The sequence below is a fragment of the Erpetoichthys calabaricus genome, chromosome 1 (genome assembly GCF_900747795.2).
Source record: "Erpetoichthys calabaricus chromosome 1, fErpCal1.3, whole genome shotgun sequence".
NCBI lineage: Eukaryota > Metazoa > Chordata > Cladistia > Polypteriformes > Polypteridae > Erpetoichthys > Erpetoichthys calabaricus.
Window position 1 is genome coordinate 96,529,624 of NC_041394.2, and position 15,437 is coordinate 96,545,060.

At 38.5% G+C, this 15,437-nt stretch overlaps 1 protein-coding gene across 2 annotated transcripts in view; it reads left to right on the plus strand.

The window, feature by feature from the left end:
* Positions 1–11,239, plus strand: part of mta2 (metastasis associated 1 family, member 2) — a 65,063-nt gene extending 53,824 nt beyond the window's left edge. For both annotated transcript variants that reach the window (XM_028803833.2, XM_028803825.2), the window contains one exon: positions 8,590–11,239. In XM_028803833.2, coding sequence (XP_028659666.1) covers positions 8,590–8,736 — 147 coding nt within the window. In that variant the 3' untranslated portion in view covers positions 8,737–11,239. The remainder of the gene's footprint in view (positions 1–8,589) is intronic.
* The last annotated feature ends 4,198 nt before the right edge of the window (positions 11,240–15,437 follow it).

Sequence of the window (15,437 nt, forward strand, 5' to 3'; positions counted from 1 at the left end):
TCCGCATGATCACCACCAACTGCTCCAGCATAGTCTATTGGTGCGCACTTAATCAATTTGCCATATAACCGATCGACAATTTTAGCGTTAATTTGTTTGACTTCGATTCTCGCTGCCATATTTAGATGAATGGGTGATTCTAAACTGGATCTTCGTAAGTGTATGTGTGTGTTCATAAGTAAGTCCTTTAATGGATTGGTGTCTGTCCAGGTTAAGTGCTGGAATGCACCTGATGACCGTGGTCTTGTTTGAAAATAGTTGTAAGTATGGTGTGACTTGAAAGAATCTCATGGTAAAAGTCTCTGTCTCGCGGGACTTCATTCCAAAAGGTCTCATCTCGTTCCAAGATTTTTTTATTATAATAGCAAGATGTTGTAGCTTATAATTTTTGACCTCCTCATCTCCAATGCATGATAGGTCAGTGCACATGCATGTTGCATTGTGTATATTCTGATTATACTATTTTGTAAAATTTTTAAATTCTTGAATCTGTTTAAGGTGTTAGTCACAACAGATGTCTGTTTAAAGTCTCATAAGTTTGCACCGCGTCTTTTAGCTTGGAGTACAGTTTGAAACAAACATAGGTGTTTAGACAAACGTGTGGGACGCGTTTCACATTAAACATTTGAATTGTTTTTAATGCCTATTTTGCATTTTATTTATTTAAAGCCAGTCATCTTCTATTTTATATTTTTTCCAAAAGTGTTTATTTTTTTTGTTCATTGTTCAGAGAATGCTCTGTATTGTGACCCTGTGTAGCAATATGTATTATGTGAATTAGGAGTGTCATCTTATGTCTAGTTAAGGATAAATCTCTGATGTAGGGGACTGGAGGTTAAAGTTGCAGCAAAAATGAATTACGCCTCAGGCAGCATTATTCCACTCGCTCAACAATATTCGTGAAGAATTTCCAGTCTTGGCATAGTCTTCATAGTAGAGTACGAGCTTTATACATATTGTGAAAGATCACAGAACCGGGGGACACTTGCCAAGATATCTCCACGACACTCCAAAGTAACATAGCATGAAAGAAGCTGCCGGCATCTTTCAATGAGCACTTTCCGAACAATGGGTCAAACAATTTCTTAAACAAACTTTGTGGCTTTTTACAGAAAAAGGGTTAGATGTGGACTGATTTGCACTGGTACGGGGTACTGGCTTTATTCCATTTTTTGCTGCGGTGTACCAGCATCTCCTGCTTTGTCCTCAAAGGGAATCTCCCTTTTCTGATCTAACATACATATATATTGATCAAAACTCTGAGGTGGACCCATGTACTTCATTAAGAAATCATGTAAAATTTGCAATGCCAGTTGTTTGTTTCCAGTGCTGAAGATTAATGGTTAAAAGTATGTTGATCGTATTTTTCTATTTCATTTAGGTGAATATATTTGATTCAGTATCGCGCCATACATCAGTCCAAATGTAAACATAAAATATGATTTCGATATTTTTAATGGCATATTAGTGCTTTTTTCATGTTGTAACAAGTCTGCTTGACGAATATATTTCATAACACTACCTACCAAACTAAGTCTTTTAAACTTGCTCACAAGGTAGTGTAAGTTAGTGCACAGCTTTGTCTCCCTTCTCTGTCTCCAGAAAGCACACTGCAACTGCACTTAGTCTTAGTTTTTGTCCACTGCAGCAGTGGGGCACATGGTAACAGCTCTAAGCCCAAAAGTTAGTCTTGTTAAATACCTTAAATACGTACTAACACCAGATCAGTATGGGATCCTCCAGATCTGACATCACACTGCAACAGACTGTGTTTTCTCTCATTCTGCATAAAAACATGACATTAATTTTTCTTGGCCATCACTACAAACTACAGTCACATATTAAAAAGATATTTTTGGGGGGTGTAGTAAACAAATAACAGAAACTGAAGAAAATCAGAAATGCTTATAAATATTACAAAAAAATGTTTACTGAACAACTGGAGCTAAGATGAAAGAGTGCAAGGATGTTTTAAATAAAGGTGAAACTGACAAAATTGATGCTTGAATTGATTAATGGTACTGCATTCGAACTCAAAATATTGTAAAGTATAACAAAGTATTGTAGTATCTTCTTTGAGGTTAAGGGCAAGGAAAATACATGAGCCAGAAAATGCAGTTAAATATTGTATTAAGTTCAAAATGATGGGAAAAAGCAAGGATGGTGCAGGATAGAACTGATTCTAAAGAATAGTTTATTAAACTATGTACAGTCTTAGTCACTTTTCTGGCCATGGGGAATGCCTTTTGCAAGCTATGCTGGTTGCTGTTAATTCAAATTAAAAGGACTATTATAAGACAATGGCTGAAACAGATTCTTGCTCAGTCTGCTCTCTCACAACATCACTTTCTGCCTTTTCTCTAATCCAGAAGACAGTTTATCCTTCTGTTTCTCTCTCTTACACACCAACTTTTGGTTGAAATGACAGTCAACCATGTTAGTGCGCTCCTGCTTCAAACTGACCAACGCCCCCCCCCCCCTTCTCTCCTCCTTCTTCAGTTAGTGTTGGCTGCTCATACTCTCCACCATTGCTCTTGCTAGTGGTCCTCTTCTCTATAGCCAGCATGCACTGTCACTTTCCTAGCCCATCCCAGCACTGCACCACTGCATGCACGACATAGTTCATAGCCAAATGAACAGTGGTGTTTGATAACATAGTTACATTACTCATTACTTACAAAAACTAATATGTTACTGAGTTAAATATTATAAAACATAATATGTTACTAACTGTGTGTTACTTTTTCTTTTTTGTATGGAAAATTGAACATTTAATTGGCCAGCATTTGTCATTGAATCTTAAGTCCATATAGGAACCTTCATGAACCTGACCCAGAAACACAGCCAGATCTGATCATTTGCATGTGTTTTATAACTACATTTAGTAATTTGTACACAGGCAATTAAATAACATTCATCCCCTTTTTCTATCCTCAAACGTGAGCCCCCAAAGATTTGTAGTATAAACACTAGCCACTACACTGACAGATCAGTTTCCAAATGGCCATAGTTTATCTGTAGCACTCTTCACTGGACAAAACGTTAAAAGGCACATTAAGTTAAATACACAAATACAGTTCAGAGCAACACGACAAATTCAGTGTTTTAGCCAACTGATGCTTTTAAATAATATAAGGAAATACTGTGAAAAATAAAGCATTGCAAAAAGAATTAAAAGGAGCACTTATTTAAAAGATGTTTTTTTTGAAAAAACATTAACCCTTCGCTACCTTTTCAAAATTGTTTTAAGTTTAAATCTGGGTAGAAGGAGTCATAATCTTCAGTTACAAAGTCTTTGGGCTACACAACTAATCATGTTAATATATGTTAGAAAGAGAGACTAAAAAAAATTGTTTCTCTGCTAGCACCTTTAAAACTGCCATAACTTTAAAATGCAAATCCATTATTTTCATAATGAATCTTTTTTTTAAATAGATAAAAAAACACAGTCACCAAGTTAACAATTCCATCATGTTTAACCTAGATTATCTTATTCATATGTGCCTTGGTAATTTTTAGGGATGACAGACCCACACACACATTTGCAGACATGGGGCAGAAATCATAAAGGATCCACCCATTTTTTTTTTTTTCTTTTAAAGAAAATATGTTGCCATGCAGCAGAAGTGGTGTGATACATTCATTATGTTTAATAAATCAAGTGTCTGACTCATAAAGTTGCAGTTGAGCATAAACATTAGTCTGTGCGGAAAATGAAAAAAGCGAGCCAATACAAAGTATCAGCAATCCAAAGGCATACACTACAGGTCTGCAGTCTCCTATAAAATTCCAAACTTCAAAAATTCTTAAAACAAATTTTTTGTCAAAGGATTATTTTGGTGCAAAACATGAAGCAACCCAATGATGCCAGATGTTTTGCAAACATGTTCAGCTGTGCCTTTTGAGCCTTTACATGTTACGGAGATGGTGTCAAAGGTACAGTGGCATGCAAAAGTTTGGGCCCCATTGCTTAAAATGTCTGTTACTGTGAATAGATAAGCAAGCAGTAGATGAAGTGCTCACCAAAAGGCATAAAGTTTAAAGATGACACATTTCTTTTATGCAAGATTAGTGTATTTTTTCTTTTGTACAATTATAGCATGGGGAGTAAAAAGGAACACCATACAAAGGTTTGGGCACCAAAAATTTGAGGTCTCATTTAACTTTTTACCAAAGTCTCAGACCTTAATTAGCTTGTCAGGGCTTTGGCTTGTTCACAGTCATTGTTAGGAAACCCCAGATGATACAAATTGCAAAACTGTATAAATTCTCGTACTCCTCAAACCTTGTCCCAACAATCAGCAACCATGGGCTCCTCTAAGCAGCTGCCTAGCACTCTGAAAACTAAAATAATTGATGTTCACAAATCAGGAGGAGGCTGTAAGAAGATAGCAAAGCATTTTCAGATAGCTGTTTCCTCAGTTCGTAATGTTAAGAAATTTCAATTAAATGGAGTGGTGGAGGTCAATTTGAGGTCTGGAAGACCAAGAAAACTTTCTGAAACAACTGCTTGTTGGTTTGCTAGGAAGACAAATGAAAACACCCATTTGACTACAAAAGACCTTTAGGGAAAATTTAGCACTGTTCTACTGTGCTGCAAAACCTGAACAAATATGACCTTCATGGTAGAGTCAGAAAAAGTAAACCTTTCCTGCATCCTGGCCTCAAAGTTCAGCACCTGACGTTTGTAAATGAACATCTAAAAACAAGAATGATGCATTTTGGAAACAAGGCCTGTGGACTGATGAATTCAAAATGGAACTTTTTGGCCACAATGTGCAACGGTATGTTTCGGGGGGGGGGGGGGGGATGATGCTGAGTTCCAGGAAAAGAACACCTCTCCAACTATTAAGCACGGGGGTAGATCGATCATGCTTTGGCCTTGTGGTGCAGCCAGCGGTACAGGAAACATGTCGTTGTTAGAGGGAAGAATGAATTCAAATAAATACCAGCAAATTCTGGAAGTTAATTTCACACCATCTGTTTTAAAAAAAATAAATAAATAAATAAAAAGTTGAAATTAAAAGATGATGGGTCGATCTTAATTACTAAGTACTGACCATGTCAGGTGCCTATTGCATCAGGCCCTTTTAATTTTTTTTTTGGTACTTTGTACTTGTGAATGATGGAAATCAAAATGTTTAAAATATTTAAGAAATGTGTCAACGTTATGCTTTTTAGTGATCAGTTCATCTTTTCCTCACTTAACTACTCACAGTAAACAAGATATTTTAAGCTAGGGTACCTAAATGTTTGCATGCCACTTTATATGCTCCTCACAGACAGTTATGGGAAGCGTAGGTGACAAAGAGATGCAGTCCTGAACTTGTATTTTGAAGGGCTGTTAGGATGATCATCTCATGGACAGATACAGTTGTCCTTCATTTATATTTCATTTTTCTTTGTTAGCTAACAATTATGCACAAAGTCTCTTGAGCTGTTAAACACTTTGATCAATTAATTTTCTGTTGCAGGTGAAGTGACAAATTTGATATCTGTTCTTATGGATACTACAAAAGAGAATGTGACCCACCTCAAACCACCTGTGTGTGTGTGTGTGTGCGCATGACGGAGAGTGCAAGAGTGCTTCCTCGTTTATTCTCTGTCTCTTACCAGCAACACAGCAGTGTCCACAAGTCTAAGTCAGAACTTTAGAACTATTGTGATGAGAACAGGCCATTTAGCCCAATGAGCTCATCGACCCTGTTAATCCATAAAATATCAAATCAGGGTCTGAAGGTTAGCATTCTAACGCTGGTGCAAAACCTACCCTTAACAAGTTTCCTTCATTGATTGTAAAAACTGTGATCATGTCACCTCTTTCTCTCTGTCTGCTGAAACTGAAAACTGTTCAGCTCTTTTGGTCTCACATAGCTCATACCTCTTCCCTAGAATCGGCCTAGTCACTCATGTCTGGAATTGGTCTCCATATTACAAAAAACATGTAGCAAAGCTAGACAAACGCTGTACACAATATTGCAGGTGAGGCCTTTCTAGGGTGTTATATAATTGAAGCTTAACTTGTCCAGAGGCCCCAGCACTTGATCCTAAGACATTCCACTTCTGACATCTGAAATAGTTTCTCCTACCATAACCCTTTGCTTCCTGTGTTAAACTAGTTTTGTAACAACTTACACACCATGCCTTGAATTCCCTGTTTTAGTTTCTCTCAGTGGTACCTTATCAAAATCCCTCTGAAAATCGAGATGAGTATCATATTCACCTTTGCTTTGCAGAATGAATCTATAATCTCAAAACTCTGGAGTATAAGGAAGGTGGTGCTTAAAGACTTATTATTTTATGGATACATATATCTCAGTTGATCCATGAAAATAAACTGTTATAATTGGAGAACTTCATACTTGGAAACTTTTAAATATATTCTGTATTTTTTTTTTAATCACTTCATCAGGCGCAGTCCTTGCCAAAACGTATTAAAAATGCTCAGTGAAGAATGTAATGAACATTTTTGAAGGTACACTTATACCAAGGATTGACTGATTCCATGAATGGATACATATCCATAATGAATATAATTCAAACATTCAGATGCGATTTTTCTGTGCATATTCCATAAATAATTTTGCCACAAAAATTATGGTTCATTATTAGTTCATAGAAGAACAATGATGTCCTTTCACTTTTTTAAAGCTATGAAAAGATGACAGTTGTGACCCAGGCAGTATTTTTACATGGACATTCTCCACTTCTGCTTTTGTGGTGTGTCTTAACCTGCTGAACAGAGCACCACTTTTGACGTCTATCAAGGCTATTTGGGGATCACTCTGATATCCTGCAGCCCAAACATGAATAGTTTTCTTTTTGTTGAGTATTCATTTTGTATCAGCAGTTACTATAAATCTGGAAGAGTTTGAGGATAGGCCTCAAGTCCAATTTTTATTTATTTATTTTTTTTATACAAATGCTTAGACAACTAAGATTTTTTGCAAGGAAATGTTGCTGAGGCTGCTTCGTAGTATTTTGTTTTTCCCCAGTGTAAGCTGTACTACAGTAAATGCCACAATACAATGTGGAAATACTGGGGAAATGAAATGCAAAATCTAGTTGAAATTGCACTCATTGATTTTTAATAAGAAGTTTTGTCTGTGCACCATTGTATTCAGAAAGCGTTAAGAGAACACACTGTAAACAGGAAAATTAATTTATATGGAAAATGAGGCATTAACAATCTATGCACCTTAGCAGTGTTATATAAAACCGATGTGACATTACATCTAATCAGAGTGTGTCGTTCTTGATTACTGCATTAGCTGATCTTGCCACCTGAGTGATTGAGTTTATACAAATGGAAATCCCAGGGAATGTCAATTGCGTGACTGCATGATGATTATTCAGTTTTACACTTTAAAGAATTACATGCTCACCCCTTTTCCTGATGGCCATTTACATGCTACCTGAAGGAGTCAGTGCAATAAAAAGGGTTTACAGGGCCGGCATGTTCTGCCACAATCTCGCCCTCTTTTTCTTTATTCCTTTCTGTCATCAGACAGAGGAGCCTCTCTCCAGTTTGCGAAGTCCATAACCACTGCATTCCTTATTTCTCGTTGCCACATTATATGCACACTCATTGGTTGTTGGCTCCATTGGAAAAAAGGGGGGGCTTGGATGAGAGCTGTGAGGTGTTAAGCAATATGTCATTGCCACTTGGCGTGCTGCAATGAAGGTTGCCTGCTTGATCCTTCCGGCTTTAAGCGTTTTGCCTTTGTGTAAATGGAAAAATTGTTTCCAGAACACAATGAAGGGTGAGTGCTGAAAATTCATCCACACATCGCTAACACAAATGGCAGCCTTCCATGACGGCATGGGTTCACTGCTGAATACTTCAACTTTTCTAGCAGTGGTTGCATTATTTTACATTTCCCAAACAGCCTTGCTGTATAGCAACAGATTGTAAAATCTGTTGAAGTTTGTCATCGGGGTGTTCTAGCTTAGGGTTCAGCAACACAACCAAATTTTGGTTTTCATTGCAGTTGGATACATCTTTGGTAGAAAGTAACTTTGTTGTGAAAAAGTTAGAGAAGTTAAAACCACTCGAAAAAAGTAAAAGCTTGAGTACTTGAATCGCTCTCGCTGTATGACCGAAATTGCAACATTCTGTGAAGCCAGCTATCGGTCATTGGATCCTTGGGGTCACTTAGAGGGGATGAAATGAAGTGGGCAGCCACTTTTTCTGATGTGTGCAGTATGTAATACCTTAAGATGTGAATCAGTACCTGCATTTTCAGCTTTGAATTATTTGCAGTTGGTAAGTTTAAGGGTTTAGTTTCACACGTCTCCTCAATCTGTGCTGGAATTGGCCTTCTAAAGCTGTGTTAATTCTATTTGTTTTGTTTGAAGTAACAGTTTCAAGTGGTTAGCAGTAAAAGTAGATTTTAAGCACTTAACTGATCAAGGTTTAGGTTACATTTCACTGCATCCAAACACAGGCAGGATCAAAATGTGTGTTAACTAAAAAGAATGGAGACCCTTTACATCACCTATAGCTGATGTACATAAGTTCTTGTTGTGTATTGGTGAAAGTCTTGATTGCTCATTTCTAGCATTCATTCTTGTTCATTTCTTTTTCAGAGCTCTTCGAAAAGCTCTTACCCAGGCAGAGATGAGACGAGCTGCTCGCAAACCCCATTTGCCTGTCCGAGTGAAGGTGCCCATTCCTGTGCGGCCTCTAGCAGTGCCAACTTTGTCGACCAGTACATTGGAGCCAATTGTCCTTGAAGACTGAGCAATGGCAGTAAAGTGTGAAATAGCCTGGCCTGTCTTTATACATGGAGAACACGTGGATGACTAAACTCTTGTGCATTCTGGCCAGGCATTTCCAGGGTGGAGTTAAAGTTTACTACCCCTCCCCCCAAACCCCCCCAACCCGACTGTTCACTTCCATTTTAAGCGTTGTAGTCTTATTTGTCTGACATCGACATCAATGGTCATGATTAAAGAGAAGAGAAAAATGTTGGAATGCACTTTACTAGTGGACTTCTGTAATAGGAATAGAAAGGGGGTTGATTCCCCATGTTTTTAAAATATTTGGTTGTACACACAAGTAAATAATTTTATAGATTGTCATCTTGAATTAAGATAACGAGAATTGATTACTGTCAACTTATAACTTTTTAATCACCTGTGTGGTTTTCAACATTATTTCTTCTGTCAAAGCACATGAACACGTGGCACACCTCTGAAGTACGATAGTGAGAAGTGATGCCACCGAATCAAGTCAGGTTTACTGTTGGGTTGCCATTGAGAGTTCATTGCCGCTAATAGAAATCTTTGCTGTTTTGCATTTGACCCGTTTAGTAATCCTGTTAGCTTTCTAGAATCCCCATAGCTATTAGTCAGAATGGCTGATTTGAAAACCTTTACTACATTTCTCTTAATTTGTAACCAAATTTGTCATAAACTGTATTCTGTATCTCCTTCTTACACAAGAGTGCCTTTAGTAATAGTCTTGGGGTTCCTCTTCATGACCTAAAACATGTTTATGCAGAAGTTATATCCTTATTTTAGGCAAATGCTCCATTTGTTTATATGCCCTGAATCTTGTGACTGACCATATTGTTTCTCCTCTGATGCCCAGAAATCTGCACAATTAAGAAGCCGTATACTACATGTAAATATGCTGAACATCAGTATGCTTACTCAAAAGAATCATTCTTCCAACATTCCAGTGTGGGTCATTATACTTTATCCCAATGAAAATTGACTGTAGCCATGTTACGTTGAGGATTTTCTGTTTTGTTTGCATCTTAGTTATAATTGCTTGAAACATGCACTTGCTCATTTGATTATAGTTTTGTTTCTTTCCCCCCCCCAGCATCTGCGGTGTATGTTAAGTACAAAGCAGTAAAGGCGCTGTCTGGCTGACCAAGCCGCATGCCAAATACTCGAGTCTTCCTGTCCTGATACGTCTTCAATAGGTAGCTGACAAAGTCTCCCCACCAATACACGCCATGACACGAACAGTTGTGTCCATTCCTGGGTTTCATTGTTGCCAGTACTGAAGAATGGCAATCTAAACTTACGTAGGTGAAAACCAGCTGAAGTTCTAAAGAAGCCAAGCACACTCAAAAAGATCGTACATTCATGATTCACATATTCTTATGATGCTGCTCCACTATACTGGAAAGCTGTTTTAGTTGCTAATTTTCAAATCAGTTTCTGTTCATTTTACTTGTCTTTTTATTATTAAAATGATGCTCTTCAAATTGGATTCCCATCCCCTCCCAAAATAAAACATTGCTGAATATGAAAGAAAAAAGCGTTTTCCTTTGGATTAATATTGAAAGAAATGAAACATGAACGTGTATCACTTTGGTAAAGCTTGTATGAAAAATTGACAATCAGTCTTTTTCTTTTCTTTTTCTTTTGTATACTAGGTTACATATTCTCCTTTGTTCAAGATACAAAGCCTTATCAACTATGCTGTTACTGTCACTGCATTTGGAGCACTCTAAAGGTCATAATAATTTCAAAATCACCTTCAAATACATAAAATGCGGTCTTTATTGAAATGTAATTTGAACACGTCTGAGCTATGTAAAGAACTTTCTCCGCCTTGGAAAGCAGCATTGCAAATCCTAGCCCCCCCAAAGCTGAAACACAATCAAAATGAACTACACAAGGACAAAGCCGTCTTTTAGGTACCACAATGCATTTTGAATGTGTACATTGAATATTTAATATTTATGTAAACTAAAGAAGTGTACCATTTGAAACTGAGGATGATAACTATTTAGCCATCTTGACCAGTTAGTCTGAAATAAAATGTGTCAAAGGTGGGGTTGTGTTTTAGGGAGGGCTGCGGTTATTAGCAAGTTCCTTAGGTGCTTCTGTCTACTCCATGCTGTGCACTGCTTTCTTAATCGTTTTGAGGTTGAAGTGCAGGAAACGCCCAAGAGGCCATGCAAATGTCTAGGGAAAAAATAAACAAGAATTACATTAGTGAAATTATGCAATATATTTCGCTAACTTGTATAGTTCCATTTTAATCCATCTTCTCATTAATTTTACAGAAACAAAACCAATATCTCAGGATGGGAATTTGATGTTCCTTTGCATTTGAAATTGCCATCTCAGCCTTCAAGATGGCGCAAAGAGTTTTGTAAATATGTTGTAATAGGAAGGACATTTGTGATCAGGGGCTTCATCAAAAGGGGCTGGGGCTGTTCTCGTGTGTGTGTGTGTGTTTGTTTTTGGTTTTTTTTTTTTTTTATTATTTAAACAAAGATCCATGTTTGAATATGAGTTGTATAGTATTTCTATACTGTTTTAAGTTTTTTTTTATTTTTTATTTTGGTTCTCAAATAGAGATCACATTTAATGTCATGTCTGAGATTAGTAATAATCTCTGTATTAAGAAATATAAAACCCCAGCAATACAACTTCTTTTTTTTAAACACTAGGTTTAAAAAGGGAGAAAATACTATTTTTTAAAGCAGAAGCTGTAATGGCCTCTTCCGAGTCAGGGAGCGGCATGACATACTGTAAATGTGTTTGTGCTTTGTTTTAGGGGAAGGGTGGTGAGGGAGGGCATTGGCATTTTGTATGTGGGGGAAAAAAATAGCATTTCTTGCTTTTTTATAAATCTGTCTGTAATATGTTAAATGTATCTTTGAAAGCAAGAATAAAAAATTTTCTTCATTTTCTGTGTATTTGGCTGTGTGAGTTTATATTTTTTAATGTCATAATGTATCAATCATGTAAAATGAAAAGATTTGACGGTGAACTTTGTTTCAAATGTCTGGGTGCCAACTGGGTACCTTATGATTTTGATAAATTTGCAAGTACATGAAAGTCTATTGTGTGTGTGTGTGTGTGTGTGTGTGTGTGTGTGTGTGTGTGTGTGCGTGCGTATAGGATACCCTTGCACATATGTTTTGAGGCTAGCATAAAGCAAAGCTCATATGTCGTAGGAAGGGATGGTTTGTGTTTCAACAATAGCAATAATGGAAATGAAAGCCAGTTTTTAGATATTGTAGCCTGTCCTGGTACTGTTGGAGATAAGGCAGGAGCCATTATAGTTCACATTTAACTCTCACCACTAGATAGATTTGCTTGAGAATACATTAAAAAAAATACAAGTACTTGGAGAGAGTGCTTAGTTGACACAAAATGTAACACTCATATAAATGACTAAAATTCACAACGACAGAGAAAATGTACCAACTTCACACAGGGAGTGGCCAGGGTGTGGTTTGACTCGAGGTCTGTTAAGTTGAGAAGCAGCGGCACTAACCATTGGGCTGGTCACTGATGTTATATGGCGTGATAGACAACTGGGGACCTTGTCCCACCGGGACACCTGGAGAAGGGAAGGACCGGACCAGGAGAGGGGCAGTATCTTCCCCGGGACGCAAGAGGGCAGCCCCCCTGGATTGCATGGGAGCCACCGAGCTTGGAAGCTTAACCCTGGGGGGGGGGGGGGGGGGGGGTGTTTGGCCACTGCTAAGGTCACCTGGATGGTTCCGGAGCCATGGACTGCAGCACTTCCAGCAAGGTCATCAGGGAGCACATGTGGGTGCATTATAAAAGGGGCCGCCTCACTCCATTCAGGGAGCCGGAGTCGGGTGGGAGAGGAGTTTTTGCTGTTTTGTGCACTGTGCTGTGTGCAGGAAGAACTGTAAAAGTAAACGTGTGTGTTTTGGGACATGCTGAATCCGTCTCTGTCCGTATTCCGGGCGTCTTCCACAATGGTAAAAGAAAAAGTGGTGGTGGTATTGGGGAGAGAGGTGGCTTTCGGGAGTGCCGGGTAACCTTAAAACTGCACAATTAAAAGGTGTAAAATGTGTTGCCCTGCCAAATTTGTACACAAGGTACAAGTGGTGAATGCAGTCGTGAAACCTGCTCAATTCAGGGAGGCAGAAATCTGCTCCTGGAGGAGTCCATCGCATGGCCAGTTAAGAGCAGCCAGTCAATCTAACCAGTACACGTTGGGGACTTGGGACAAATGAATCATGACAGCTCCACGCATACAACACCCACACGTAGCATTCAAGTGCAGGGCAGGTAGTATGTGAGGCAGCAGTGCTAACCACTGCACTGTCCTGCTTTAAATTAATTAAAGGGAACGTGTGTTTGACCTGTGGTTAAGTAAAAAAAAGTGTATCCCATCTGTCAATCGTGACTCTTTTATGTGTGAACATTTTCCAAATGTTATTTAAATACTGCTAAGAGACCTGATTAGGTTTTGATTAACTGTGTACTCGAGTCACCATTCAGGGCAACAGTGTTTGCTTGGCAAAATATTCATAAAGATAAAACCGAAAAAGGAGATGTCCTTCGCAGAGCCCATCGGCATGACTGCTTCATATCTATATAATACTGAACAATCCGATTGTGTCCTGCTCGATATCTGGGTGGAGTTGGCACCTTCTCCGCTTATTTATATTTAAAGCAGTGCAGGCTAGGTTAATAATAATACATTTTATTTATATAGTGCCCTTTTCACGCTCAAGGTTAATTGACACATGAACCAGCTCTAGACCCTTACCATGAACAGGTGATCTTTCCATGTTTGCTTCGAGCCTTGCACCCAGAATAGGAACTGGCATTGATGTGGATGGGCAGTTCTTAATACAGTGCTGTGATACTAGGGTGCTGTACCGTGTTAGCCATTATGGGTGTAATGAGAAGTCAAGCAAAATGACACCTTTTATTGGCTAACGAAAGAGATTACAATATGCAAGCTTTGAGGCAAGATTACATCTTTTTAGTTAGCCAATAAAAGGTGTCATTTTGCTTGACTTCTCAATACGGTTCTGTGACAAACATTTGTACCCTTCTTGATATTCTTGGTTTTTCTATATTTTTCACCAGGAATGGCTTCCAATCTTTAGAAATCAAGGGAACAAGAGTAAATATTATAAAACTAAAGTTATCCAACACCTGTTGTGACTAGGTACTTACCCATTTAGTTTCTCAAACAGCTGAATAAGGATAATTGATAAATCGACAGAATACAGCTAGCCCTGATAAATCGAAATCTCACCACACTTATGATAGTGAAGTAGTCACCACAAGCTTTCTAGATGAACAATAGGCCTCGATCAAAGGACATTTCAAGAGAGGTGAAGAAAAAAGTTGAAACTTGCTAATCATGAAAGGTTTGCAAAGCCATTTCTAAATCTCTGGGACTCCACCACACCAGTGACTGCCATTATCTCCCCAGTGGTGAATCTCCCCAGGAAAGGCTAGATGGCTAAATATACCCAAGGGCACAGCGACAACAAATTGAAGAAGTCACAAATGATCTCTCATCCAAAGAACTGCAGGCCTCTCTGACCTTGGTGCAGGTTGGTGTTTGTGATTCCATAATAAGAGATTCATGAGAGACTAGGAAGGCAGAAACCTCTGCTATCCAAGAGTAATGTCAGTGCTCCTCTCACATTTGCAAAGAAACACCTGGATGATCCCCAAAACTAATGAAGTAACGTCCCTGGGACAGAAGAGTCAAAAGAACAACTCGGTGGACAACACGGGTCCCATTTTGTCTGGTGTAAAGCAGATACTGTACAGTGTTTTGACAGTAAGAGCACCATACCTACAATAAAACATGACAGTGGTAGTGAGAAGACGACCTGGAAGACTTGCCATTATTGAAAGAGCCGTAATTGGTGCAGTTTACTACAATCTTCCTAAGAAGAATGTCCGGTCGCCTGTCTTTGACCCGAAGCGTCATTGGGTTATGCAGCAAGACAAAGACGCAAAAACATGTAAGGAAGTCTACAGCTGCATGGTTCAGAAGAAACAAAATTAAAGGTCTGGAGTGGCCTGGTTACAGTCCAAACCTGAAACAAGCAGTTCACACTTACAAACCTACCAATGTGCCTGAAGTACACGAAACGGGTCGTGCAAAGAAGAATGGGCTAAAATTGTGAAAGACTGATATCAAATTGTATAAAGCGTTGGGATTGTGTATGGGGGGGGGCAATTACTTTTTCACATGGGTGATAAGGTAACCTCGTTCCTGGAAGTTACTGTATTATTTAAAAACTCTAGTATTGCATTCTATCTGTAGGCCTGAAGCCATTCACTGTATGAAAAATACCAAAGGGTATTAGGAAGAGGGCAAATATTTTTTCACAGCACTGTAGATCCCTGTACATATTATCACATGGAAAGCAGAAGAGCAGCAAATGGCAAACGGGCCTTGTGCCACCCCGAGAAATACAAAACACTTTCACAGCAGCGTTAAGGTTACACTTGAGTGTCACTCTATAATCTCGCCTTCTGTGACGCCATGCCACATAAATAGGAGAGGCTTACCAGCCAGGATTTAAAGTCATATTCAAAACAACAAGGGCAATGCATTAAAAGCTGGCTTATGTGACTGACTGTAATTATAAACTAAAAATATATAAAAGATGGTGAGGCATAGTGCACAAGCAGACCTATCAAGAGTGGAAAAACCACAGAGCTGC